We start from the raw sequence: 26,901 nt of genomic DNA on the forward strand, positions 1-26,901 counted from the left end.
CAGTTGTCTCCCTTCAGTCTCGTTTGTAGCAATATGCGTGAGCGGGGAGGTGGGTGGGTTCTGTGAGGACTACATCCTGCTGTCCTGGGATAACACCTATTACAAGGTAAGCAATTTTGCTTTATCCCAGGACAAGCAGGATGATAGTCCTCACATATGGGTGATTAGCAAGCTACAGGCTGAGTCATTCTTACATTATACCAACAGCATACAACTTGTGCAACAAGCACAACAACTGGTGTACTGCTGGAAAAAATGAGGCAGCCTGAAGCACAGCAAGATGGATGTAGAAGGAGTTGGAGTTATACTGGAAATAAGTTCTTTAAGACAGATTGTCCAAAGGCTGAATCTTGTCATCCTTCTTTATCCAGACAATAATGAGCTGCAAAGGTGTGAAGGGAACTCCATATTGCAGCTTTACATATATCAAGAATGGGCACTGAACGATAGTGCGCTACTGATGTGGACATAGCCCTTACTGAATGTGCTTTTACTCGCCCCTGGAGAGGAATCTTTGCTTTTTCATAACAGAATTCAATACAGTCTGCTAGCCAGTTGGAGAGAGTCTGTTTTCCTACCGCAACTCCTGGTTTATTTTTGTCGAAAGAAAAAAAGAGCTGGGTGGATTTCCTATGGACCGCTGTGCGGTTCAGGTAAAAAGCGAGTGCACGTTTACAGTCCAAGGTGTGTAAGACTCTCTCTCCCTGGTGAGAGTGAGGTCTTGGAAAGAAAGTAGGCAAGACTATTGACTGATTGATATGAAAATCTGTTACTACTTTTGGTAAGAATTTGGGGTGAGTGCGAAGGACTATTCTGTCATGCAGGAACCTTGTGTAGGGTGAGTATGTGACGAGAGCTTGCAACTCACTGACCCTTCTAGCCGATGTAATGGCTACTAAGAAAAGCACTTTCCATGTAAGGAATTTTTCATCATAGGAGTGCAGAGGCTCGAACGGTGGGCGCATGACCCTTGATAGTACTAAATTCAGGTCCCATTCAGTGATTGGTGGTCGAAGGGAGGCTTAAGGTGAAGTAAGCCTCTCATGAACCTACTTACTAGGGGTTGTGCTGTTATTGGTGCATCCCCTATTCCTTTATGGTATGCTGCTATGGCGCTTAAGTGTACCCATACAGAGGATGTCTGGAGACCAGAATCTGACAGGTGGTATAGATAATCTAGTAAAGAAGACGTGGGGCAGGAGAATGGGTCTATACCTTTTTGTGTGCACCATTTTGTAAATCTAGTCCACTTAAAGTGGTAGGATTTACGTGTGGAAGGCTTTCGTGAAGCTACTAGAACTTGAGAGACTTGTGTTGAAAGATTAAGTGGTTGCAGAATTAAGCTTTCAACATCCAAGCTGTCATGGCAAGAGTTGTCAGGTTGGGATGACGCAACCCTGCCCTGATTCTGAGTTATGAGAGTAGACTCTGTGCCCAGGCGGATTGGTTGTGAGATTGAGAGGTTGAGGAGTAAGGGAAACCATACTTGTCGAGGCCAGTACGGGGCTATGAGGATCATTGTCCCTCTGTCCTGTTGTAGCTTCACGAGAGTTTTCGCTATGAGCGGAATTGGAGGATACGCATATAGAAGACCTGTGTTCCAGGGGCGAGCAAATGCATCCCTGGGGACTGTTTGTCGATGTCCGTGGAGGGAGCAGAACCTTTCCACTTTGTGGTTCAGTTTGGACGCAAAAAGGTCTATGGTTGGGCGACCCCAGCGTTGAAAGATTTTGCTAGCTACACGTGGGTCCAGCGACCATTCGTGGGGATTGAAATGTCGACTGAGATCGTCCGCTAGGATGCTTTTGATGCCCGCCAGATAAGTTGCTTGGAGATGTATGAAATGCTCTAGAGCCCAAGCCCAAATCTGTACTGCTTCCTGGCATAGCAGATAAGAGCCTGTGCCTTCTTGTTTGCTTATGTACCACATTGCTACTGTGTTGTCTGTATCAGCACAGTCTTGTTTGAGAGGCAGTCTTTGAAGGCATAAAGGGCATATCTCATTGCTCGAAGTTCCAAGAAGTTTATTTGATACTGCTTTTCAAGCGTAGTCCACATCCCTTGTGTTTGAAGGTTGTTGACGTGAGCTCCCCATCCAAGGCTGGAGGCATCTGTAGTCAGGATGACTTGCAGATTTGCCTGTTCGAATGGGAGACCAGCTTTCAATGCTCTTTGATTTGTCCACCAGTGGAGCGATAGGCGCAGCTGGTGGGTGATTTGAATTGTGTACGACAGTGGTTGGAAAGCTTGTAGCCATTGAGATTTCAAAGTCCATTGGGTTCTTCTCATGGCTAACTTTGCCATAGGAGTGACATGTACTGTCGAAGCCATGTGTCCTAGCAGCACCAGGATTTGATGGGCAGATGCGAACTGATGATGAATTATAATGTTCGCCAAGCATGCCAGATTGTCGGCATGGTCGCTTGGGAGAGAAGCTTTCGCCACTGTGGTATCAAGGTCTGCTCCGATGAATGTGAGGACTTGAGATGGCTCGATGTGGGATTTTGGATTATTGATGAGAAATACGAGGAGGTGCAATAGTGTTATTGTGATTTCCAAGGCAGAGAGAGCTCCCTGTCTGGATGGACTTCTGATTAACCAATCATTTAGGTATGGAAAAACATGAATACTGTTTTTTCTTAGATGTGCAGCCACCACTGCTAGGCATTTTGTGAATACTCGAGGGGCAGAAGCTAGTCTGAATGGTAGGACTCGATATTGGTAATGATTCTTTCCCACAATGAATCGTAGGTATTTGCGATGTTGTGTGGAAATCGGTATGTATGCATAAGCGTCTTGAAGATCCAGAGAACAGAGCCAATCTCCTTTTTGAAGCAATGGAAGGATGGTTCCCAGGGATACCATTCAAAATGTTTCTTTGTGAAGAAATTTGTTGAGATTGCGGAGGTCTAAGATAGGACGAAGGCCGCCTGTTTTCTTTGGAATGAGGAAATAGGGGGAGTAGAACCCTTTCCCTTGTTGAGACTGGGGAACTGGTTCGATGGCCCTGGCAGTCAGCAAAGTAGAGAGTTCTACTTGGAGTTGAGGTGTTTGTCCAAAGTGGAATGGGAGGAGAATGCGGGGGTATTGTTTTGAATTTTAGGCGATATCCCCGATTTAGTATGGCTAATACCCATTGGTCTTTTGTGATGAGACTCCATTGGTGTTGGAAATAATGAAGTCGACCTCCGACTGGTAGGGAGGGCATAGGGTTTAGAAAGAGGCTGCTGTTCTCTTGACTCGGTTCAAAAACTCGCTGCTGGTCCAGTTTGGGGTGGTGGCTGGGTTTTTTTGTTGTTTCGGCTGACGTGGACGTCCTCTTTGTGAGGGACGGTACTGACGTTCTGAAGAGGCAGGTGGGTAATACCTTCTAGGTCTATAGAAGGGTCGCCTCGTGTCCCTGCGAGTTGGTCGTCTTAGGGAAGATGGCTGGTCTGCTGGCAGTTTGGAGAGCTGTCGGAGTGTCTCATGATGGTCTTTCTACTGAGATACTGTAGCTTGGATCTTTTCTCCAAAAAGATTGTCTCCAACACAAGGGAGATCTGCTAGCCTTTCTTGGACTTTCTGCCTGAGATCCGAGGCCTTGAGCCAGGCCCATCGTCTTTCATTTATTGCAGAGGCTGATAGACGAGTTGATGTTTCGAACACATCATAAGCTGCTCTCAGCTCATGTTTTCCAGATTCCAATCCTTTTTCAACTAATGTAGCCAAGGCTAGTTATTGTTGTTGTGGAAGGTTATCCACAATACCCTGTACTTGTTTCCACAAGTTTCTTTGGAATTGTGTTATATATAGCTGGTATACTGCAATGCATGCTACCAGCATGGAACCTTGATATACTTTCTTTCCTAAGGTATCCAAGAAGCATTACTCCTTCCCTGGTGGAACAGATGAATGAGGTTTTTGTTTTCAGGCCTTCTTCTGAGCCGATTATACAACTACCGAATGGTGAGGTAGTTGGGGTTTCTGGTACCCTGGAGCATGCTGCACTAAGTAAGTGGCAACTGTTCCCCGATTTACTGCTGGGACTGAGCAGGGATGTTCCCACATTCGTTGTTGCAGTTCCAAAAGGACTTCATGGATTGGGATAGCCATTATTTCCTTCGGTGCATCCACGAACTCCAGGACTTCTAGGGCCTTATGTCTGGTATCCTCCTCTGTGATCAATTCAAAAGGAATTGTATCTGCCATTTCTTTAATAAAATTTGTAAATGACAAATCTTCTGGAGGGGATTTCTTTCTCTCCTCTGGTGGAGAGGGCTCTGATTGCAGTTCCTCTGACTCTGTATCAACATCCTTCCAAGGACTATATTGAGGATGATAAGGGGAGTCAGGGTCCTCTGGTTGTATATGATGCTTTGATTTAAACACAGCTTTTGTTGGTATGTGTTTTGGCATCATTGGCAGTAGGGAGGGCAACGATGGGCCTCGATGGCGTCAGTGGAAATCGATTCCGTGTATCCCCCGATGGACCTGGATGTATTGGCATCGATGGATCCTTGAAAGGCATTGAGGTTTCTTCGGAACTCGATGCAGATGAAGCCCCGATGGTCCTGGGGCAGGATCGGAGTCTCTACCATCCTCATCTGATGATCCGGGAATCGGGATGGCTGGAGCCACCGGTGGGTGTATCGGCATCGATGGTGTCGATGGTTATATCGAAGGAATCGGTGCCGTTGGTGCATCGAGTCTATTCAGCAAAGGCTGAAAAATTGACTGGTCCAATGCTGATGCCGGTGTCGGTGCCGGTACCGATGGTACTGTCGGAGGCTGTAGATTCCTTAAAGCCTCAACAACGGCTTGTTGGACTAAATTAGTCACCTCTTCCCTTGAAACCGGGGCAGTGTCCACTACCACTGGGGAAGGTACTGCTGGCGCTATTGGCACTTCCACGATGATTCGTGGTGGCACATCCTCTGACACCAAGCCCGGTGGAGAGCGCCGTGGTTCCTCGTGTATAGCCAGTGGAGTTGGCTCTAGTACACGGACCTTCTTTGGCATCAGTTCGATGGATTTTGATGCTGATGTCGATGCCTTGCTATCCGATGGGTCGATGGATCGGTGGCTATGCCGCTTCTTTTCTCGATGACACTTCAGTGCTGAAGAAGATGCTATCGAGGATATCGACGGTGCCGGTGACAGACGGTCATCGGTTCGTTTCTCACCTTGATGTTTAGTTACCGAGGGAGGTGTTACCCTTGGGGACGACGTCGACCATGACGATGGAATCTTTTTAAACAATTCTTCCATCTTATCCAAACAGGCACGCCTACCCTTTGGTGTCATCTGGGCACAGGTTGAGCAAGCCCGGATGTCGTGGCCTGATCCCAGGCACAGAACACATACATAATGTGGGTTAGTAATGGACATAGTCCGGTTACAATCCGGACATTTTTTGAAGCCGGAGGCCATGATAAAGTTGTGGCCTAATAACGGTCGATGACCGGCAGGAATCAATAGTGAGGTGACCAGAATCGACCAAAAGCTAATCAAAATATGTACTCACCAAGACTATGTCGAAGGGAGACCCAATAATGAAGAAAATGTGACTGAAAATGTGACTGAAAACGTTTTCTTCCCTTAAGAAATATGAGGGAATTTTTCTCCAGAGCTCCTGATCTGCTTTGCTACAGCAAGGTGGAAAAAAAGAGACTGAAGGGAGACCCCTGTGGCTGAGAATATCATGGCATGCTGGGCATGCTCAGTAGGCCCAGAGTGCCAGCCAAAAGTTTCTAGAAACTTTTGACAGACGTTTTCATTACCAGGGCTCCATCTGATGATGTCACCCATATGTGAGGACTATTATCCTGCTTGTCCTGGGATAATCAGTGCCAGCGTCGATGGAATCGGCGCCAGCATCGAGGGCATCAGGGCAGATGAGGTGTGCTTGGGTACCGGTAGCCCCGATGGCCCTAGCATAGGCTCCAGCATATATGGTTCCCGTGGAGGGATGTGGCCGGGAATCGATCCTTCGTCCTCCGAGGAACCCGGTACTGGAATCGGGACCTGGGAGGCCTCGATGGATGACTCAATGCCAGCGTGTCCGATGACAGAGGAGTCGATAAGGTACTGATGAGCGTATCGAGGTGCTCGAGGAGCAGTGCCACCATCGAGGGAGCCGGTTCTGGGGCCGGTACGGGGGTTGGCGCCGGCGGCAACTGGAAGCCTTGTAAGGCTTTCAGCACTGCCTCTTGGAATATGGGTCCAATTCTTCCCGGGAAGCCAGCATGGGTGGCACAGCGATCGGGGTAGGAGGCAGGCTAGGAGTCACCAGAGCCTCCACAGGGACCCTTGGAGGCTTGGTGCCCGGCACCGGAATCAGTGGGGAACGCCTAGGGTTCCCGGGTCTAGAGGAGGATGGGGGCTCCTCTCCCCGGGCCCGCTTCACAGGCGGCTCAGTGGAAGTCGATGCTGCTGCGGTATCGGTGTCTGCACTGGTCAGGGAAGCCCATCTGTGCCGGTGTCGATGTTTCCCTCGGTGCTCTGTCTGGTCTTTCCTCCACACCAAGGACGATAATGCCAATGTCCTCGATGGAGTCAGTCACGGACGGTCACCCTGTCCACGATTCTGCTGGCGAATTGTCTCCGAGGTCGATGAACCCTCCACGGTCGGTGGCGCTTGAACTGGCGTTGATGGAACAGTATGTTTTGAAGGAAACAACTGCTCCATTTTGTCCAGGCGAGCGCGATGGCCTTTGGGGGTCATTTGTGCACAACTAGAGCATTGATGAATGTTGTGCGAGGGGCCTAAGCACAAAACACAGATTTTATGCAAGTCTGTTATGGACCTGGTCCTTGGACACTTGGGGCACTTTGGCGGGCACGCGGTCGGTGACCGTCGGGCATCGAAGCGGTAAGCTGCCGGGAACCGACCGCAAGTATCGGAAAAAACACTTACCGAGCGTCAGAGGGAACGGAGCGTGATGGGGGACCCCGTTGAGGAAAGTTGTGAGAAATTTCTCAGAGAGCTCCTAAACAGCAAGGCAACTACTGTGCGGAAAAAAAGAGACTGAAGGGGGACCCCTGGTGGCTGCAGGGTTAGTGGCATGCCAGTCATGCTCAGTGTGCCAGTCAAAGTTCTAAAAACTTTGATAAAAGTGTTCTGTGACAGGGCTCCATCTGATGATGTCACCCATATGTAAGGACTACCATCCTGCTTGTCCTGGGAGAATCCTAAGATCTGCAATAATGCACACAAACTAATCCGCACAAAGTTACACTTGCATTATGGAACACACTGAAACAATAACAACCCAACTTATAAAATAGCAATATTACAAATATTAAACTAGGCCCTAAACACTAATACACTTCCTATTAGAAAAACAGAATAAGCCAAGCTGCAATAGACCCCCCCCCCCACCCCACACACAGAAATAATTATAACACTATACTAATAAATGTTACGAAACATTATTACAAATTGTCCAAATATCAATAAAATATTTCAAAACAGCAGACACATCTTATATTAGTTGCCAGCTACTGGAGTCCCGGGACGGAGCCAAAAGACCGCGGTAAGCCCGCCCACACCAGCCCGACGTCATCAGAGCGCCCCGGAGCCCTTTAAGGGCAATCGATGGCGCTAGGCGCGCCCTTTCACCCCCTGCTCCTTCACTGGCCAGGTCGGCCCTCCCTGCGCTTTCGGCGCTGACCCATCGGGGTCAGGGGAGGTGGACCTGAGGCAGGGAAGGCGACCCGACCAGCTACTGGAGCCCCGGGACGGAGCCAAAAGACCGCTGTAAGCCCGCCCACACCAGCCCGACGTCATCAGAGCGCCCCGGAGCCCTTTAAGGGCAATCGACGGCGCTAGGCATCGCGCGCACGAAGGAGCGCGACAAAGGGGCCTGCCCCTTTGTTCGCCCCTTCGTGCGCACCAGGAAGCACAAGCTAGAAGGATAGAGAGACTACAGTTCCTAAGCGGGACCGAGGTGAGGCCTGCGCAGCCGGCACCGAGACCAGCCGAGGTAAGGCCTCTTTCGCACACCTACCCCGGCCGCTCACCACGCCGACCGCAAGGCACCGCCCACCACGGACCCGACGCGAGTCTTCAGCCCCTCCGGGACAGCAACCGATCTGCAACATTCGAGAGGCAGCCAACAGCAAGGGAGCAAGGAGCCCTTTAAATCCACCTGGCGGCCAGGCGTCGCACGCCGACGTGCAGCACCGCAGTGCCACCCTTCCCTCTCCCTGACCTCACCCTACTCCCCCTTAAGCACCCCCTCTAGCCCTACCTCCCGGTCTGTAACCGGCAACCACAATTTACTAAGCAACACTTCATCGAACCACGCAGCCAGTACACCCCCTGCAAACACTGCAATTGAAAATGCATCCAACCACCACTATCCCTATCCTTCAACACCTTACACCTTTAACAAGAATACCAATTACGCAAGCCCGACAACGCTCACTTATAACCCTTATGCCTATACTAACTGCACCGATCACTCAACTCTTAGGTTTTACTCTATTCACCCTGAGTCTTTTCAATGCTCAATCCCTCACCAAAAAATCAGTAATACACAATGACTACCTCCTGGAAGCCAAGCCAGACATATGTGCCATAACAGAAACATGGCTAAAACCCACAGACACCGCAATAATAAATCAACTTCCAACTCAGCACTACAACATCTTCTCCCTCCCCAGACTTAAAAAAAGAGGGGGAGGCATCCTACTAGCAACAAAAAAAGGCCTTGGTTTCACACAACACTCGGTCATATCAGAACCTAAACTGGAAATTGGCTTCTTCTCTTCAAATCAACTTCAAATCCTTTTAGTCTATGCCCCACCAGGGCTCTTGGAAACCGACTCCTCTCCTATCATTGAATTATTCACCACCACCATCAATCTGGAAGCCCCAGCAATCATTCTGGGAGATTTCAACTTACACGTTGATGATCCGATTCCCTCACCCAGCTGCGAATCTTTCCTCATGGCACTATCTGCCCTAGGATTCAACCAAATAGTCAACAAACCCACACACAAAGCAGGCCACACGCTTGATCTAATCTTCATCAACTCAGGCATCAAGCATCCCTCTCATCCGAAGTGCAAGAAGATTCCCTGGTCAGATCATACCCTTATCACTACCAAGTTCACAATAAATAAAACCAGCCTGGCGCACGGACCCCAACCCTCCTTCCAATATAGAAGAACTTGCTCTCCGGAAGACCTCAGTAATCAACTAATCCCACAACTCACCAACATAGATCTCACCAACCCCAACACAGCTCTCCTATCATGGAACAAAATTACGGAAACCATAGCTAACAAGCTATGTCCCCTTGCAACAAAAAAACCTAATACAAATTCGCACAAAAGACAACCTTGGTTTACTGATGAACTTAGAAAATTGAAACTTAGCTTAAGACAAAAGGAGAGTAAATGGCGTAAAGCCCCCTCCACGAGCACACTTGGCGCTTACAAACAGGCACTCCATCAATATAAAACCTCCACTTCCAGATCCAAAAAGGACTTCTACGTGCACAAGATCCACAACCTAGTCTTCGACGCCAAAGCCCTATTCTCCTTTGTTTCCAACCTCACTCAACCCACCACAACAGTTATCCCTATCAATCAAGCACAAGCTAAAGCTGAAGAACTGGCCCAGTATTTCCATGACAAAATTAGCAAGCTCGTAACTCAGCTGCCCAACCCCACCACTCCTCCTCTGACCTCTTCACCACGAACAAACAACAAATCCTCGCACCTTGATTCATTCGAACTCACCTCAGCCAAAGAGATCCAATCAATCTTGAACAAAATGAAGCCCTCCTCTCACCCTGCAGACTATATTCCCACTAAACGTCTCCTGTCCATCCCAGATGCCATATCACAAACGCTAGCAGACATCACTAACTGCTCTTTATCACAAGGCTGCTACCCAGATTACCTCAAGATGGCTTCCCTCAAACCGCTTCTAAAGAAGCCAAACTCAGACCCCAATGACTCTAACAACTTCCGACCAATCGCCAACCTACCACTCATAGCTAAGATCATGGAAAAATTAGTCAACATGCAAATCTCAGACTACCTCGAAGACAACAAAATCCTCTTCCCCTCACAATACGGATTCCGCAAAGCGTCTAGCACAGAATCCCTCCTGGTATCACTGTCAGACTACCTGATTCTGGGTCTTGACAAAGGTCATTCATTCCTACTGATCCTGCTGGACCTCTCAGCTGCTTTCGATACCGTCAACCACGCCAGCCTCATAAACCAACTCACATCCATTGGAATTGCAGGTACTGCTCTAACATGGCTCAAAACTTTCCTCAACAACAGAGGCTACAAAGTGAAAATCCACAACAAAGAATCCTCACGTCATGACGCCCCTATAGGAGTCCCACAGGGATCCTCCCTATCACCCACCCTGTTCAATATATACCTACTCCCGTTGTGCCAGCTTCTAACAGAACTTAAACTCAAACACCTTATCTATGCTGATGATGTTCAGATAGTGATTCCTCTTAAAGAATCCCTCATCAAAACCTTCGAATATTGGGAATCTTGCAGATCAAAAATTAACGACCTACTCTCCAGCCTGAATCTCATTCTAAACGCCTCCAAAACCGAACTAATACTTATTGCTCCAGAAAACAACAACTATTACAGCCACCCAAACATCCCTCTATCTTCTCAAGTCAGAGACCTAGGAGCCATAATTGACAATAAAATGAACCTGAAAGCTTTTGTAAACCGCACCACTAAGGACTGCTTTCACAAACTTCAAGTGTTGAAAAGGAGAAAACCGCTATTCCATTTTCAGGACTTTAGAACTATACTACAAGCAATAATCTTCGCTAAATTAGATTACTGCAACGCCATCCTTCTGGGCCTTCCATCTTCATACACCAAACCCCTACAGATGGTACAAAACACGGCTGCAAGAATTCTCACAAACTCCAAAAGAAGAGACCACATTTCACCCATCTTAAAAAATCTTCACTGGCTCCCAATTCACTTCAGAATCATCTACAAGTCCATCACCATCATTTACAAGTCCATCCATCACCTTACATCTTCAATATCCGTTTAGCCTACATGTCTCTCATAGACCAATCAGAGAAGCCTACAGAGAATCCCTCCAGGTACCGAACACAAAATCTACCTGGCATACAACTTTTAGATACCGGGCTTTCTCGACTGCCGGTCCCTCACTCTGGAACTCCATCCCTACAAATCTACGCCAAGAACCTTGCCTACCAACGTTCCGAAAAAGATTGAAGACTTGGTTATTTAAACAAGCCTTCCCAGACAACCCATAACCACCTCCATTCCCTCCCAACAATGTAGCCACTTGGCACTGTAAATAATTAATTTATGTTAACCCTATACTGCTCTTTTCTCCTTCTCCCAGTTCTATTACCTTGTTTCATTGTAACTGCAACTCTGATGCACCAGTTATAGTTTTATTGTTATATGCACCCCTTGTTCTAATGTAAACCGGCATGATGTGATCTGCTCATGAATGCCGGTATATAAAAAACCTAAATAAATAAATAAATAAAATATTACCCAATAATTAAAATGGCAGACAATCAAGGAAAATAAACATAAAAAGCCACCTTTACAAACCCTTTCCAGCAACTCTCCTACTCCTTTCCCTTGCAGGCCAATAGCACAACAACTGGTGTACTGTTCGGAAAATGAGGCAGCCTGAAATCACGGAAGGTTGGATGTGGAAGGAGTTGGGATCATACTGGAAACAAGTTCTTTAAGACAGATTGTCTGTAGGCTGAATCCTGTCTTCCTTCCTTGTCCAGGCAGTAGTGAGTCACAAAGGTGTGAAGAGAACTCCATGTTGCGGCTTTACATATGTCAGCTACTGGCACAGAACGACAGTGTGCTACAGAGGTTGACATTACTCTTACTGAGTGCGCCTTTACTCGCCCTTGGAGAGGGAGGCCTGCTTTTTCATAGCATAAAGCTATACAATCTGCAAGCCAGATAGAGTTTGTTTGCCCACGGCTTTCCCTGGTTTGTTTTTATCAAAAGAAACAAAGAGCTGGGTGGATTTCCTATGGGCTGCAGTGCGATCTAAGTAATATGCAAGTGCACATTTACAGTCCAAGGTGTGTAAAGCCCTCTCTCCTTGGTGAGAGTGCGGTTTTGGGAAGAAAGTAGGCAAAACTATGGACTGATTCAAGTGGAATTCCATAACTACCTTGGGAAGAAATTTTGGGTGTGTACGGAGTACCACTCGATCATGTAGGAATTTTGTATAGGGTGAGTATGTGACAAGTGCTTGTAACTCACTAACCCTTCTAGCAGATGTAATGGCTATTAAGAAGATAGTCTTCCAAGTGAGAAATTTAACATCACAGGAATCCATGGGTTCAAAAGGAGAACGCATGAGCCTTGTTAATACTACATTAAGGTCACATTCTGTGACCGGTGGACGGTGTGGAGGTTTAAGTTGAATTAAACCTCTTATAAACCTACTATTAAGGGGTTGTACAGATATCGGTGCATCCCCGACGGTATTATGATAAGCTGAGATTGCACTCAAGTGTACTCTTACTGATGAGGTCTGGAGACTAGAGTCTGAGAGTGCCACAGATAGTCTAATAACGATGATGTGGGGCAGGAAAAAGGGTCAACACCTTCTTGTGTACACCACATGGTAAATCTTTTCCACTTAGAATGATAGTTTTTTCTTGTGGAAGGTTTGTGTGAAGCTACAAGCACATGAGAGACATTAGAGGAAAGATTGAGAGGTTGCAGGATCAAGCTTTCAACATCCATGCTGTGAGGGATAGGGTTTGAAGGTTTGGATGACGCAACCTGCTCTGATCCTTAGTTATGAGAGTAGGGACTGTGCCCAGGCGAATTGGTTCTCTGATGGAAAGATCGAGGAGTATGGGAAACCATACTTGTTGAGGCCAATACGGGGCTATGAGTATCATGGACCCTTTGTACCTGTTGCAGCTTCACTAGGGTTTTGGTTATTAGCGGTATCAGGGGATACGCATATAGAAGGTCTGAATTCCAGTGGCGAACAAAGGCGTCGCTAGGTAACTGATTTCTCTGCTTGTGCAGGGAGCAAAAGTTGTCCACTTTGTGATTCAGTGCTGATGCAAAGAGGTCTACTGTTGGTTGACCCCAATGTTGAAATATCCTGGTCACTACTAAGGGATCCAGGGACCATTCGTGAGGTTGGAATTGGCGACTGAGGTGGTCTGCCACTACGTTGTGAATGCCTGCCAGATAAGTGGCCAGCAGAAACATTGAGTGCGTTAGGGCCCAGTCCCAAATCTGTGCTGCTTCTTGACAAAGGAGATACGAGCCCGTACCTCCTTGTTTGTTTATGTACCACATGGCTACTGTGTTGTCTGTCTGTATCAGGATAGTCTTGTGTGAAAGGCAGTCCTTGAACGCATGCAGCGCATAACGTATAGCTCGAAGCTCTAGGAAGTTTATCTGAAATGTGGTTTCGAGTTTTGTCCAAGTATCCTGGGTTTGGAGGTGTCCAATGTGTGCTCCCCACACTAAGGTGGATGCATCTGCAGTTAACGTTACTTGCGAAATTGGTTGCTGGAAAGGTAGGCCTGTGAGCAAGTTGTTCATGTTCGTCCACCAGAGGAGAGAGGAACGTAGTTGTTGAGTTATTTGAACTGGAGAGGACAGTGGTTGAATGGCTTGTATCCACTGCACTCTCAGTGTCCATTGAGTGACCCTCATGGCTAATCTGGCCATAGGAGTGACATGAACTGTGGAGGCCATGTGACCCAGAAGAGTGAGGCATTGATGGGCTGTCACATGTGTCCATGTGCGTAGAGAGTCTGCTAACGAGGCAAGTGTCTGTGCACGGTCTTTTGGAAGGAAAGCTTTTGACGTTATGGTGTTTAATTCTGCTCCAATGAATTGTAACAGGTGAGATGGTATGAAATGGGATTTCTGGTAGTTGATTAGGAATCCCAACGAATGGAGTAGATCTATCGTGAGCTTGAGAGAATTGAAAGCTCCTTGTCTTGTTTGGCTTCTGATGAGCCAGTCGTCTAGATAAGGAAAAACGTGTTCGCCTTCCTTGTGCAAGTGGGCTGCTGCCACTGCCAGGCACTTTGTGAAACTCGAGGTGCTGAGGCAAGACCGAATGGTAGCACCCTGTACTGGAAATGTTGACGTCCCACTAAGAATCGCAGATACTTGCGATGAGGAGGGAATATTGGTATGTGAGCGTAAGCGTCTTGAAGATCCAGAGAACAGAGCCAATCTCCTTTTTAAGTAGAGGTAACATGGTGCCCAGTGATACCATCCTGAATTTTTCCTTTCGTAGGTATTTGTTGAGCTTCCGGAGGTCCAATATGGGATGTAGGCCTCCTGTTTTCTTTGAAATGAGGAAATAACGGGAGTAGAATCCTCTGCCTTGCTGAGGTCGAGGAACTGGTTCCATGGCCCTGGTTCTCAGAAGGGTGGATAATTTTTTTTTGTAAGAGTGTGGATTGATTTTTCACTGTCCAAGACGAGGTGGGTGGAGTATTGTTTGGTACAGTTAGAAAGTCCAGATGGTAACCTTGAGATGTTATTGAGAGTACCCATTGGTCTATAGTGATGTGCAACCAATTGTGATGGAAAAAAGTGATCTGACCACCTACCGGCAAATTTGGGGTCGGATTGGAATGCAGACTTCTGTTCTCTGGTGAGTTTTCAAAATCCCGAAGCCGGGCCTGTTTGCAGCGGGGGTTGAGCTCTAGGTGCTCTTGGTTGTTGGGTCTGCGATCTTTGTGCTGGCCTTGATGACCGACCATGGGCAGCAGGAGGATAGTATCTCCGTGGTCTATAATAAGGCCTTTTTGAGTCCTTCCTTGGAAGTCTACGTGTGGATGGTTGGGATTCTGGTGGAACAGAGGAAAGTTGACGTAATGTTTCCGAGTGTTCCTTCAGTTGAGAGACTGCTTCACGTATCTTATCTCCAAAGAGATTATCTCCTGCACAAGGTAGATCAGCAAGCTTCTCTTGCACCTCTGGTCTCAGGTCGGAGGCCTTGAGCCAGGCCCATCTGCGAGCACTAATGCCTGTGGCAAACATCCAAGATGACGTTTTGAAGCTGTCATACGCTGCTCTAACTTCATGTTTTCCAGCTTCCAGGCCCTTATGAATGATGATGTTAAAGGAATCCTGGAATTGTTGGGGAAGAGATTCCGATAACTCCTGAAGTTGTTTCCACAGATTATGCTAATATTGCGTCATATAGAGTTGGTAGGACGCAATTCTGGACACTAACATGGAACCTTGTAATATTTTCCTGCTGATAGTGTCCAAAAACCTGTGATGGAACTGGCATCGAGGGTGGAACCATTGTCAGTGTTGGCATCGATGGCATTTCTCGGAGTGCGTCTCGAACTGCCTGTTGGATATAACCATCCAGTTCCGCCCTCATAGCTGGTATAGTCAGAGCAGCTATGGGGGGAGGCAGTGAAGGCTACACCGGTATCTCCACAGGTCCCTGAGGAGGTACGGTTCCTGGCACCGGTATCGGTGGGGATCGCCTAGGAGTCGAAGGCCTTGAAGGCAGTAGAGACTGCTCTCTCCGAGGTTTCTTTGGAGTTGGTTCGATGATTATCGAGGGAACTCCGGTTATCGGGTCCAAGTCCGGATCCTGAGGCCTCCGATGTCGATGTCAGTGCTTCTGTCGATATTCGACGCCCTTTTCGATTATAGATGTAGACTTTATCGATGACCGGGAAGGGGTTGGTGAAGGCCGGTCTCCTGCTTCATCCGGGCGACGTCTAGTTTTGAGAATGACTTTCCTAATCGATCCAGCCGGAGACAATTGTGTTGAAGTTGAAGTCGATGGCATCAGTTGAAGATGAAAAAGATGTTCCATCTTTTCCATGCGCACTTGCCTGCCTTTCGGCATCATTTCGGCGCATCTCGGGCAGGTTGATACATGTCTCTCGCCGAGACAGAGTACACACTTGATGTGTGGGTCCGTTATGGACATAGTGCAGGAGCAATTCGGGCACTTTTTAAACCCAGTAGCCATAGTGAAGGCCGGACAGCCGTCAATGACCTTCTGACTTGGTTTAACGATAATGGAACTGACCGGAAAAAAATAAAATCACTCACCGACGGTGGAAAGAGGGAGACCCCTACGGCGGGATAATATTTTCCGAAATTTTTTAAACTATTTTTGTAGTGAATATTCACCACACAGGGCTCCTTATCCGTGAGGCTAATAGCAGCGAAAAAAAGAAGACTGAAGGGAGACCCCTGTGGCTCGAGGGATCATAGCATGCTGGGCATGCTCAGTGGGCTCAGGATGCCAGTAAATATTTCTAGAAACTTTGACAGAAAGTTTTCCGTGATAGGGCTCCATCAGTGATGTCACCCATATGTGAGGACTAGCATCCTGCTTGTCCTGGGATAAAACAAATTTATATCTGGGGCTGTCCAAACCAGCAATCTCTCCCCTTTCACTTGTCCCCGAGGTGGGGGTTCTTTCTGTGGGGGTGAAGGCAGACATTCTTGGCCCAAGCAGTAGTGTGAATTCTTTCTTAAATGTGGGTATCTCACTGGCTCTCTCTCTTGATTTCTGTGATGTGGTGCTGCACGGTCAGACAAGCTGGACACAGACTGAGTATTCAAATGAAATTTACAGATTTTTCAAAATGAAACAATGTTCAATAACCAGTCCAAAAATGTGAGATTATAGCTGTCTTCCTTACAAGGGTCTCTCTTACAAGGGTGTCCCTTCTCTCAGGTTCCTGGAATGAGGCTTATCACTCCTTTTCTGAGTATATAAACTGTCCCAGTGGGCCAGGGAAATTCTATGATTGAAGGGATCCCCTTAATCCTAGAAAACTCCTACCTGAGAATGTTCAGCCTCTTTCACCCAGCCTGTGTCCTAGTCTCTTGGAGTGGGGATCCAGTTGTGGATCTCCTGATCTTGCTCCTTCTTCCCAAACTTCTGATGAATGTGACTTCTCTGCGGGAGAGATTTGATGAGGAACAGGAAACTGGCTATCACAGTCCAGCTTCCCCATGAGGAAGGATGGATAAAAAATGCTCTTCACAACACAAAAGGAGAAAAAAACACTGCAAAGCCAAAAGCTTACTCTGGGGTGACACTGTCATTGTTGCTCCTTCTCTGGACTAGGATGGCTCACAGGTCTTCAGCTCCCTGGCCTCCCGATCCAGGGAGTGGCCATCACGAAAAGGTCTAGGGTTTTTCAGTCAATTCTCACAAAATTAGCTAAAATCTGAATAAAGTCTCTCTCAATAAGGAGGCAGATCCTCACAGGCAGGCTGTGCACTGGAAGGAATTTCCTCTAAAACAGAAAAAATGCCAAGTCAAGGTGATAGGCCCTATCTCAGCAGAGTACTCAAAAATAGCTCCTCTCTACTCAAAAGGCAACTCAAGCTGACCACACTACTCCTACTCTTAGCACCTCTGCAAAGGCAGAGAACAATCCATCACAGACAGCCTCAGAGGGAAGTGCTGCAGAGAATGGACTATCCCTCTCTCTACCATTTATTTATTTTATTTATTTAAACAGTTTTATATACCATTGCACGGACGAATCCATCTCAGCGGTTCACAATAAATCATAATGTATAAAATAGGTGGAAAAATGGGAAAATACAATTATTATATTATAAATATACATCTAAATATCTAAAATTTTAAACTATAAAATAACCAAAGTAAAGGTAAAAAGTAAAAAGCAAGAGTAAAAAGTTAAAACACATTAAAATATATTGGATCCTATGCTTATTTTTCATCTGTATTCGCTTGCTGGAACAGCCATGTTTTTAGTTCTTTCCAAAATTGTCTCTTATCTGGTTGTAATCTCAGTTCCGTTGGCAATTTGTTCCAGTATTTTGGACCTGCAATTGATATGACACGCTCTCTTACTTCACATAAGTGGGCTGATCTGATATTAGGAATTGTAAGTAGACCCTTATTAGATAATCTCAGTTCTCATTGCGGAACGTGTAATCTTGTGGTATTCAACCAGTCTGACATTTCACTTACCAGCACAGGGATCTAGGGCCATCTAGTGGGAAGCCAGGAGGTTCCAACATATAATTTCTCCATAGACTTTATACCAGAAAACCAGAGGCCTGATCAATAGATGTATACATACATACTGTATATAGTAATGTACAGCTATCCTGTTTAAAGAAGTTAAAATTTGGCCTACCTGTCTGTAAGAGGAGTAATCACCAGCCGAGGGGTGTTCCCCAAATATTCATAGGAGTATCTGAACTGTGCATCACATATATTAGCAAAACAATCCCTTTTTTCATCATCCCATCGATGACGGAGCTGAGACTGCCATGTGAACGCTTGGGCATTTTCTACCTGTAGATGTAAGAAAACATGATTCCCCTGGAAGTTCTTAATTCTATCTAGCATTTATTTACATAGAAAAATAGTAAATAATGACAGAAAATGACTAATCAGCCTATCCAATCTGCCCAGTTATTCCTGACAACACTGTTAAGGATATATCCCAGCTGCAGAGTGTGCCCACTTTCTCTTCTCTTCTTATCTAATACATTTTATTTCAAGTCTTTTTTGATGTTAGAATTAAAGCAGAATATACAACAGCACATGGCAATGCACGGCACTTCCAACACATATTTTTGTCATTTTTCTCCTTTGTACTCTACCATATTAGACAGATCAGCATACAAAATCTCTCACATATTTCAAACCCAGCTCCCCTCCCTTCCCAAGTCTTATCTCCCAGCTTTGTAATAATCTAAATAATTATCAATGCTAGTGTGGCCACTGCAGAGCATCCGGGCCCCTAAGACCCCTCCATAGGCTTCCAGTCATACCCAACTATGTGAGTGCCTGCGTTTCTACTAGAACTTCTAGAGGGCAATTTGCAAAGGCAGAAAGCTGGATAAATAGATATCTCCCTGGGTAAAATGATTTGACTGACAATTACCTTTCTCAAATGTGACTTAAAGTACACACAAATTCCACAGACTATAGACTTTTAACGCAGGAACAAGAAGCATTAGGAAAGGAAAGCAGCATGCACACATTTGATTTTCAAATGTATAGGCACTATTTTGTCTCCCCCCCCCCCCCCCGCTACCCAAATAAATATTAGAGATAATTTTCAAAAGAATTTACATGCTTAAAACTGTGTTTATATGTGTAAATACATTTTATGTAAGTAAGTGAGCTTTTGAAAACTGCTATGATACTATATTACATTTACACACATAACTCTTTTGAAAATTACCTCCTTGGTGCGCATATTTTGCCCTTGCTAATTTTCAAAGAGAAAATGAAGTTGCTTACCTGTAAAAGGTTTTTTTCAATAACAGTAAGACAATTTAGCTACCCAAATGGATGACATCATCGGATGGCATCAATGTGGCACATGCTCTCTCAGATCTAGAAGTCTTTCAGAGCATGAGTGGGAGTTCCACGCAGCCAATACTGTGCAAGTCTTCTCCATCATTTTACAAGTTAAGCTTCAATTCTACTGGTAGGTGGCTGAATTCTCCGGCTATCTATTAAGAAGACCGTTACAGGAAAGTAACTTCACTTTCTCTGTGGACATGCAGGATTGAATTCAACCAGACAAACTGAGGGTTGCAATTTAATATTTCTTTTTGCATAGTAGTAGAGAGGATAGATGGAGTTTTGAAGCAATTAGTTAAATAAGCTTTAAGTATTGCCTAGCCAAAGCTACTTTCCCTGGAGGAATCATTTTCAGGATAATAATATTAAACAAAGCCATAGACTGAGGCAGTGCTAGCTTTTTTACTGTCTTGTGCGAACAATTACTGTGCTGTCCTGCCCCATTTATTCAGTCTCTACCCCAGGCTCACCCAAAAAAACCAGCTCCCTCCAGCCAAGTAAACTTTAAAAACTGATACCTGTTGCGCAGGAGGTGGACCCTTGGGCTGAGGTGGAGTTAACGCTACCCGCAGGGCGATCCCTATGGGTCCCCACTGTCGGCAGGCGGAGCTAGCTGATTGATGGAGGCTGGCTGGAGCTTCGCCAATACCAGCCCTTGTTCCCTTCAGGTTGAGCCCTTGGGTACCAGGGCCGGCTGGTCTTAGGTGGGCCTCCGTTCGAGGTCTTCCCAGAAGCGATGTGAGAGTCAGCCAGTGGCCATCAGTGGTGACTGAGATCGAAGAACAAGTCCAGACGAGGCAGAGTCCCGGAAACCCAGACGCCAAGGGGAACTGGGAGCAAGACAGAGGGCATCCAAGTAAGAACAGGCCGAAGCCTGAGAGGCCAAGTCCAGAATAGATTCAGCATAGGTGTGGTAGAGCAGGCTGTGATCAGGGCTGGTGGCAGGTGAGAGGAAGTGGCAAACAGACTTGAGTCAAACCAGGAGATAAACAGAGGATGGTCAGGCAAGGCAAAGGTCAAACCAGGAGTCAAGCAGAAATGTAGTCAGACAAAGCAGGGGTCAAGCCAGGTATCAGTCAGTAGCGAGAAAATCAGGGTAGACACAGAATTCAGGAATCAAGAACACAGACGAAGCAGGAACAACCCGGGAACCAGGAACACAGAGGAATGCAGGAACAAGAACTAAGCACACAACAAGTGTAGAGATCTGTTGCCAAGACAAGGAAGCACTGGCTGGGCCAGGCCTTAAGTACCGGGACCCAGTGACGTCATCATCTGGGGCCGTGGGGTGGATTCCCACCACGGCCCCTTTAAAGGTAGACCAGTTATGTGCGCATGCTCCTAGGGAGAGGCATGGAGCGAGATGACAGCGTCTCCCCGCGGACCACGCGGGAAGGCTCGCTGCAGAGCTGGGACATCCGCAGAAAAGCTGGGAGCAACGGAGGCAGCCCAAGCATGTAGGCGGCTGCCCACGGCCGCAAGAGAGGTGAAACGAGGCGTGGAGCAGGCAAACGGGGGTAAGTGGGCCCAATCGCGGGCCTGCCATGGCCGGCACATGCAACAATACTTGCACCCCACTCCCAGCTCTTCACCACCTGCCCTGGAACCCATGGCTAGTGCGAGGATATTAGGTGCCCTAGGGCAAACCATATAACTTTGCATGCGCACACACACACACACACACACACACACCGGCCCTCTCCACACACACACAATTAAGAATTATGTATTTATAATAGATTTTACATTTAAAAAATGTATAGTCTTTTGAGGTAAAAATATCACTTAAATTATATTTACATGTTTTGCTCTGATGTGAAATCCCTGCAAAATAGACGCTTGGAATCCATATGGTAATGTGTGTTGGATGTCGGCTTGATCCTCAGAAAGCACTAAAACAGCAATACACTTCCTTTTAGGAGAATAGCTAAACTCAGTCACACATGCAGAACACAAGAAACTCTCACCAAATCCAGAATAGATCATCCATAAAGTATAAATAGAAAAATACAGGCAAAAACTGAACTGGAAACCACAACAAGCCAGACTCTCAATGCAGTGCAACAATGGAAAAACAGAACTATCATCGATTCTTCAAACATCAAACAATAAAATCAAGAAATATAATATTGTATATACATAATCATAATAGTAAAACATATTACTAAAATATTTCAAAAACAGCTGACAAATAGAAGAGCAAATAATTAAAACTCATATACAATTATTTTTTAAATGTTCCAAACACCAATAAAATATCTCAAAATAGTAGCCAATAACACCCTAAAAATAAAACTAATAAGGATAATAATCATACTTTCCATACCTGTGAACTTTTGTTTTCCAGTCACACCGAGATTGTCAGACCTTTCTCCTCTCTTTCGCATATATACATACATATATGTGTGTTTGTGTGTGTATACACACACACACACAAACACACACCCTCACACATACATACCTGGGCATCTCCAGCTCTACTTTGATTGGGATCTGCCAGTAGCCCCAGGCCCTCTTCATTTCAGCTGCTGGCAGGTTGGGATCCACCTGCAGCTCCATGCTTTGTCTCTCTCACACACACACACTTACATACATACACACACAAACCAGGTAGATTCCCATTCACACACCCACCTAAATTCACACCACCCACCCCATTCACATCCATCCAAATCCTAGGCTGGCTCCCATTCATACCTACCCACATACTCAAATTCTAGGCAGGTTCCCATTCACACACACTCACCCATCACAGGCAGACTCCCATTCACACACACACACATTCACCCATATCCCAGGTATGTTTCCATTCAAACACACATACCCCAGGCAGGCTCCTATTCTCACACTCACACACACACACACACACACACACACACAGAGTTAAGATTTGCAGCTTACGGGGAGACTCCGCAAGCTGCTGCACTCACCCAACACTGTGCACTCGAGGCAGGCTCCAACTCTGACAATTGGCTCTGGCGCTGCTTCTCAACACCCTGCTCCAGCTCCTCTCTGCAGTCTCCCTTGGCTCATGGCACCTCTTAAAGGGCCAATGGCAGGGAACTCGGGCCTGGTACTTCCTGCAAATGTGTTGGCAATGGGTCTTCTATATCCTAACTGAAGTGCGTGTTCATTCCTGTGTTCCTGATTCCTGTCTCTGGTATTTCTGTTTATAGTCTTCACTGCTTTGCCCTGTCCAGCCTTGTCTCATCTCTCCAGGCTGTCCAGCCTCATCATATCTAGCTACCTTGCCTTGTTTCTCCAGTCTGCCCAGCTTTATCATATCCAGCTACCTTGCCCGCCTGTCAGTTCTCGAGTCAGTCCTTTCTGTCTTCCTGTCAGATTGATCTCTGGTTCTACCCCTTTCCTGGATATTGAATATTCTTGCCTGTTGCCCATCACTAACCTCTTGCCTGGACTCTGACAATTCTGATTGCAGCCTGTCTCTGATCCCTTGCCTGGAATCTGACTACTTTGATTACTGCCTGCTTCTGATCTTTGCCTGGCCCTGGACCTCCGTCTATGCCATCCCCCAAGAGACTATCACCTAAGTCCTGCCAGCCCCCAGAACCCAAGGGCGATAATGCCCCTCATTTTCCTAAATTAAGAACATAAGAGCATGCCATACTAGGTCAGACCAAGGGTCCATCAAGCCCAGCATCCTATTTCCAACAGTGGCCAATCCAGGCCATAAGAACCTGGCAGGTATCCAAAAACTAAGTCTATTCCATGTTACCGTTGCTAGTAATAGCAGTGGCAATTTTCTAAGTCAACTTAAATAATAGCAGGTAATGGACTTCTCCTCCAAGAACTTATCCAATCCTTTTTTAAACATAGCTACACTAACTGCACTAACCACATCCTCTGGCAACAAATTCCAGAGTTTAATTGTGTGTTGAGTGAAAAAGAACTTTCTCTGATTAGTTTAGTGTAAAACGATTTATTATTATTATTATGTAACATCATGCAACAGTACATAGAGTGTAAAGTAGCCAATAACATGCTTGATGATGTCACAAACCTAAAACTTTACAGTGAGATACCCTTCCCACCCCCTTCCCACCCCCTTCTTCCCCCCACCCCCCTGAAATCCAAAGTTTAGGTATCCATAAACAACAAAATAGTGCTCAACATGTTGTCCAATGAGAAATAACACAGGAATGATCAGAGAAATCGAAGTCACTCATTTAAGATCAGACTATGGGATCTATGTGGGAGAAGTTGTAGGTACGGGTCCCAAATAGTCAAAAACCTTTTCTGAAGCCGCGGAGTATGTCACATTGTCGCTGCATTCATTTGCATCATACGATGAAGACAGTTATGCCGTGTCCAATATGATGGGGGAATTTCTTCCCTCCAATGCAGCAAGATGATCTTCTTGGCAACCAAACATGCTTTACAAATCAGCAACGGAGATCCCAGATCTCGTACACGCAAGGGAGAAATGCAACCAAAAAGTAACCACAAGGGGCAAATAGGTATGGAAACCCCCAGAAGAGTCACAAGATATCAGACCACTTTAGTCCAAAGGCTATGGATAGGGGACAGGCCCAAAAAGCATGAGATAAAGTGCCCGACGCATGATGACATCGCCCACAGGCCTCAGAGGGCGAAATCTTGGAATTAAATGCGTCTTGAGTCGAAATACAGCCACGACGAAGACATGTATATTGCATTTCTCTGTATGTCATGTTTACCGAGATTTGGGATACTCGTTTAAAGCAGGCTTTAATAATAAACTCAGTAACCGTGAAAACCCCCATCCCCATTCCACCACTCTACCAGAATGGAACAAGTGTCAATAATAGTTAATTGCTTGAGTGACCTATAATAACTGGATAACGAGCAGACCTTAGGCTTCTCAAAAGAAAAGAGAACATCCAGAGACTGAAACGTCAAAGCCTGACAAGCAGAGGAAGGCAAAGAGCTAGTATAATGATGTAATTGCAAATACGGAAACACCTCTTTCCCGGAGAGAGCATACAACTCCTGAAGTTCCATAAAAGACAAAATACGACCCTCAGGCGTTAACAAATGGCCCAAATTTGTGATGCCCTTAGCTCCCCAGCGGTAGAATGCTTCCGTCTGAGAGCCAGGTGTAAAGTCCAAGTTCCCCTGCACCAGCAAAAAATAAGCACAGATTTGATCTGTCTGCAACAAACGCGTAAGTTTAAACCATGACCAATGCAGAGGTTTAGTAAGAACATTTTGTACCAGAAATGAGGGAAGCCGAGCAGACTGGGACTGCAAAACAAATTAAGGGGCCAATGGTACAGTTAATGCTTTCTTCGCTGAAAGCTCAATAAAAGTGGATGTGTCCAACAACCAGTCACGGATTAACCGAAGGTTGCTGGCTAAATTATAAAGCTCCAGATCCAGGACACCCAAGCTTCCTCGACCCCATCACTCTCTCAGCCAGGTCAAAGGAACTCGAGCCTTACCCCCCCCCCCCCCCCGCCAGAAAAACCGTCTCTGAGCTTTATCAAGTTGCCGCAAATCCGCACAACGCAGGTAGAGAGGCAAATTCTGAAACAAATAGAGCCACTTAGGGAGATGGATCATCTTGAATAGGTTGACCCTGCCCCTCAACGAGAGCGGCAGCGAGCTCCATGAAAGCAGCTTATCTTGAGTGGCCTTAAGTAAGGGAGAGACGTTCAATCGTTCAATTTGTAAAGATGTGAAAGCGTACAAGGAATAGTAATTCCCAGGTAAGTAAATGACTCATGCGCCCATCGTAAAGGAAAATCCTCCCCCCAATCCCTCTGAAGGCCTTCTGGAAAAGCCAAAGCCATAGATTTATTCATATTGAGCTTTAAGCCCGAAAATACACCAAATGCCCAAAAACATTGTAGAAGAGGATTAAGAGATCCACGGGGGTCTGTGAGAAAGACTAAAATGTCATCCGCAAAGGCGGCATATTTGAAGGTATTAGAATGGAATCATAACCCCTTTATCCCCTTAGCTAACTGAATTGATTGAAGTAAGGGTTCTAGCTGATGGAGAAACAATAAGAGTGAGAGAGGGCAGCCCTGACGAGTGCCCCTAGTAATAGGAAAAGCTTCAGATGCGGACCCATTAGCTATTACAACCGCCTCTGGATCCTGATATAAGAGGCGGATCGCATTAAAAGCCCATCTTCCGCAACACATGAAAGAGATACCCCCATTCCACCCTGTCAAAAGCTTTTTCCGCCTGAAAACTTATTACCAGGAATGGGGTGTCCATTTTCTGACACATCATCATGGCTGCCAACACTTTGCGAATATTAGTGAAAGCATATCGCTTCCTGACGAAGCCCACTTGATCTTTGCCAATAAGCGATGGGAGGATCGCCGCCAATTGGTCGGCCAATATTTTAGCAAGAAGTTTATGATCAAAATTTAACAGAGATATTGGCCAGTACGATTTAGGCAGCAAAGGGTCCTTCCCTGACTTATGAATAAGTGTAATATTGGCCAAGTTAGTAAGAGCCAGAAAGGAACTCATCTCGACCAATTCTGAAAAGACGTTAACTAACGGGGTCCCTATCAAATCCGCCAGACACTTGTAAAACTCCGTACCATATCCATCCGGCCCTGGCGCTTTTAGATGTTTTGCCTGCCTAATGACTGAAAGAACCTCTTCCAATGCAATGGGCACATTGAGTCCCCTTTTCTGTTCTGCAGTTAGGGATGGGAGATTTAAATGAGAACAGAAATGATCACATGCTTGACTATCTCATCCCTCGGAGGTGTACAAGTGACTATAAAATTCTCTAAATCTCTGCAAGATGGCGGCGATCTGCATGAGGATCTGACCAGAGGCGGTGCGTAGCACTGAAACGTGATGGGGTCCACGGGTCGAACGCACTAAATTCGCGAGTAGTTTGCCCGATTTATTACTATGCTGAAACAGCTTGTACTGATAATACAAGAAACTCTTACGAGCTCTTTGATGTAACAAAGTATTTAGCTCCCCTTGGATTGTCAAAATTGCGTCCGAACCTCGCTCGTGTTTGCTCTATTCAAACGAGCCTACAAAGACACATTGTATGCCCCCCAAACTAAAACATCTTTAACGAAGCGCGCCTTATCGACAGCAGGTCCCCCTCTTTGGAATGCGCTCCCCCTGGACCTTCGACAAGAACCTTGCCCATCGGCATTCAAAAAAAAACTCAAAACATGGCTATTCAGCCAACCTTTTCCTGATTCTTAACATCCGCTCTATCGCAACGGGCATGTACATTTTTCACTACTTCCCCCCTATGATCACTTGCCCACCAGCAGGTTCACATCTCCCAGTCCGTGACCTACTTTAAAAAATCTGGTACTTAAGTCCTTTTATGTCTAGCTGTATGCAAGTCGTTTTCAAACATAATCTTGCAATATCATTTAATTCCGAAACTAAAGGTTGGCCTGCCATCTATGTTTGCAATTAAGGTCGGGCCTTGTCAAATTGCATTCAAATATATTTTTCTTCATGCTATAGTTAAGGATCATTTTCAGTTCTGATGTTTTTGTTTTTGTGAAGATTTTATAGTTTCCCTCGTCACAGTTACTTGTTATTCCCTGTTCCTTGTATCGCCC

At 46.1% G+C, this 26,901-nt stretch overlaps 1 protein-coding gene across 1 annotated transcript in view; it reads right to left on the reverse strand.

Annotated features, from left to right (window-relative positions):
* The window catches only part of DNAH17 (dynein axonemal heavy chain 17), a 1,486,981-nt gene that overhangs the window by 641,304 nt on the left and 818,776 nt on the right, over nucleotides 1–26,901 (reverse strand). The window contains exon 34 of the mRNA XM_029599137.1: nucleotides 18,153–18,313. Within this exon, the coding sequence (XP_029454997.1) occupies nucleotides 18,153–18,313 (161 nt within the window). The remainder of the gene's footprint in view (nucleotides 1–18,152; nucleotides 18,314–26,901) is intronic.

The sequence above is a fragment of the Rhinatrema bivittatum genome, chromosome 4 (genome assembly GCF_901001135.1).
Source record: "Rhinatrema bivittatum chromosome 4, aRhiBiv1.1, whole genome shotgun sequence".
Lineage (NCBI taxonomy): Eukaryota > Metazoa > Chordata > Amphibia > Gymnophiona > Rhinatrematidae > Rhinatrema > Rhinatrema bivittatum.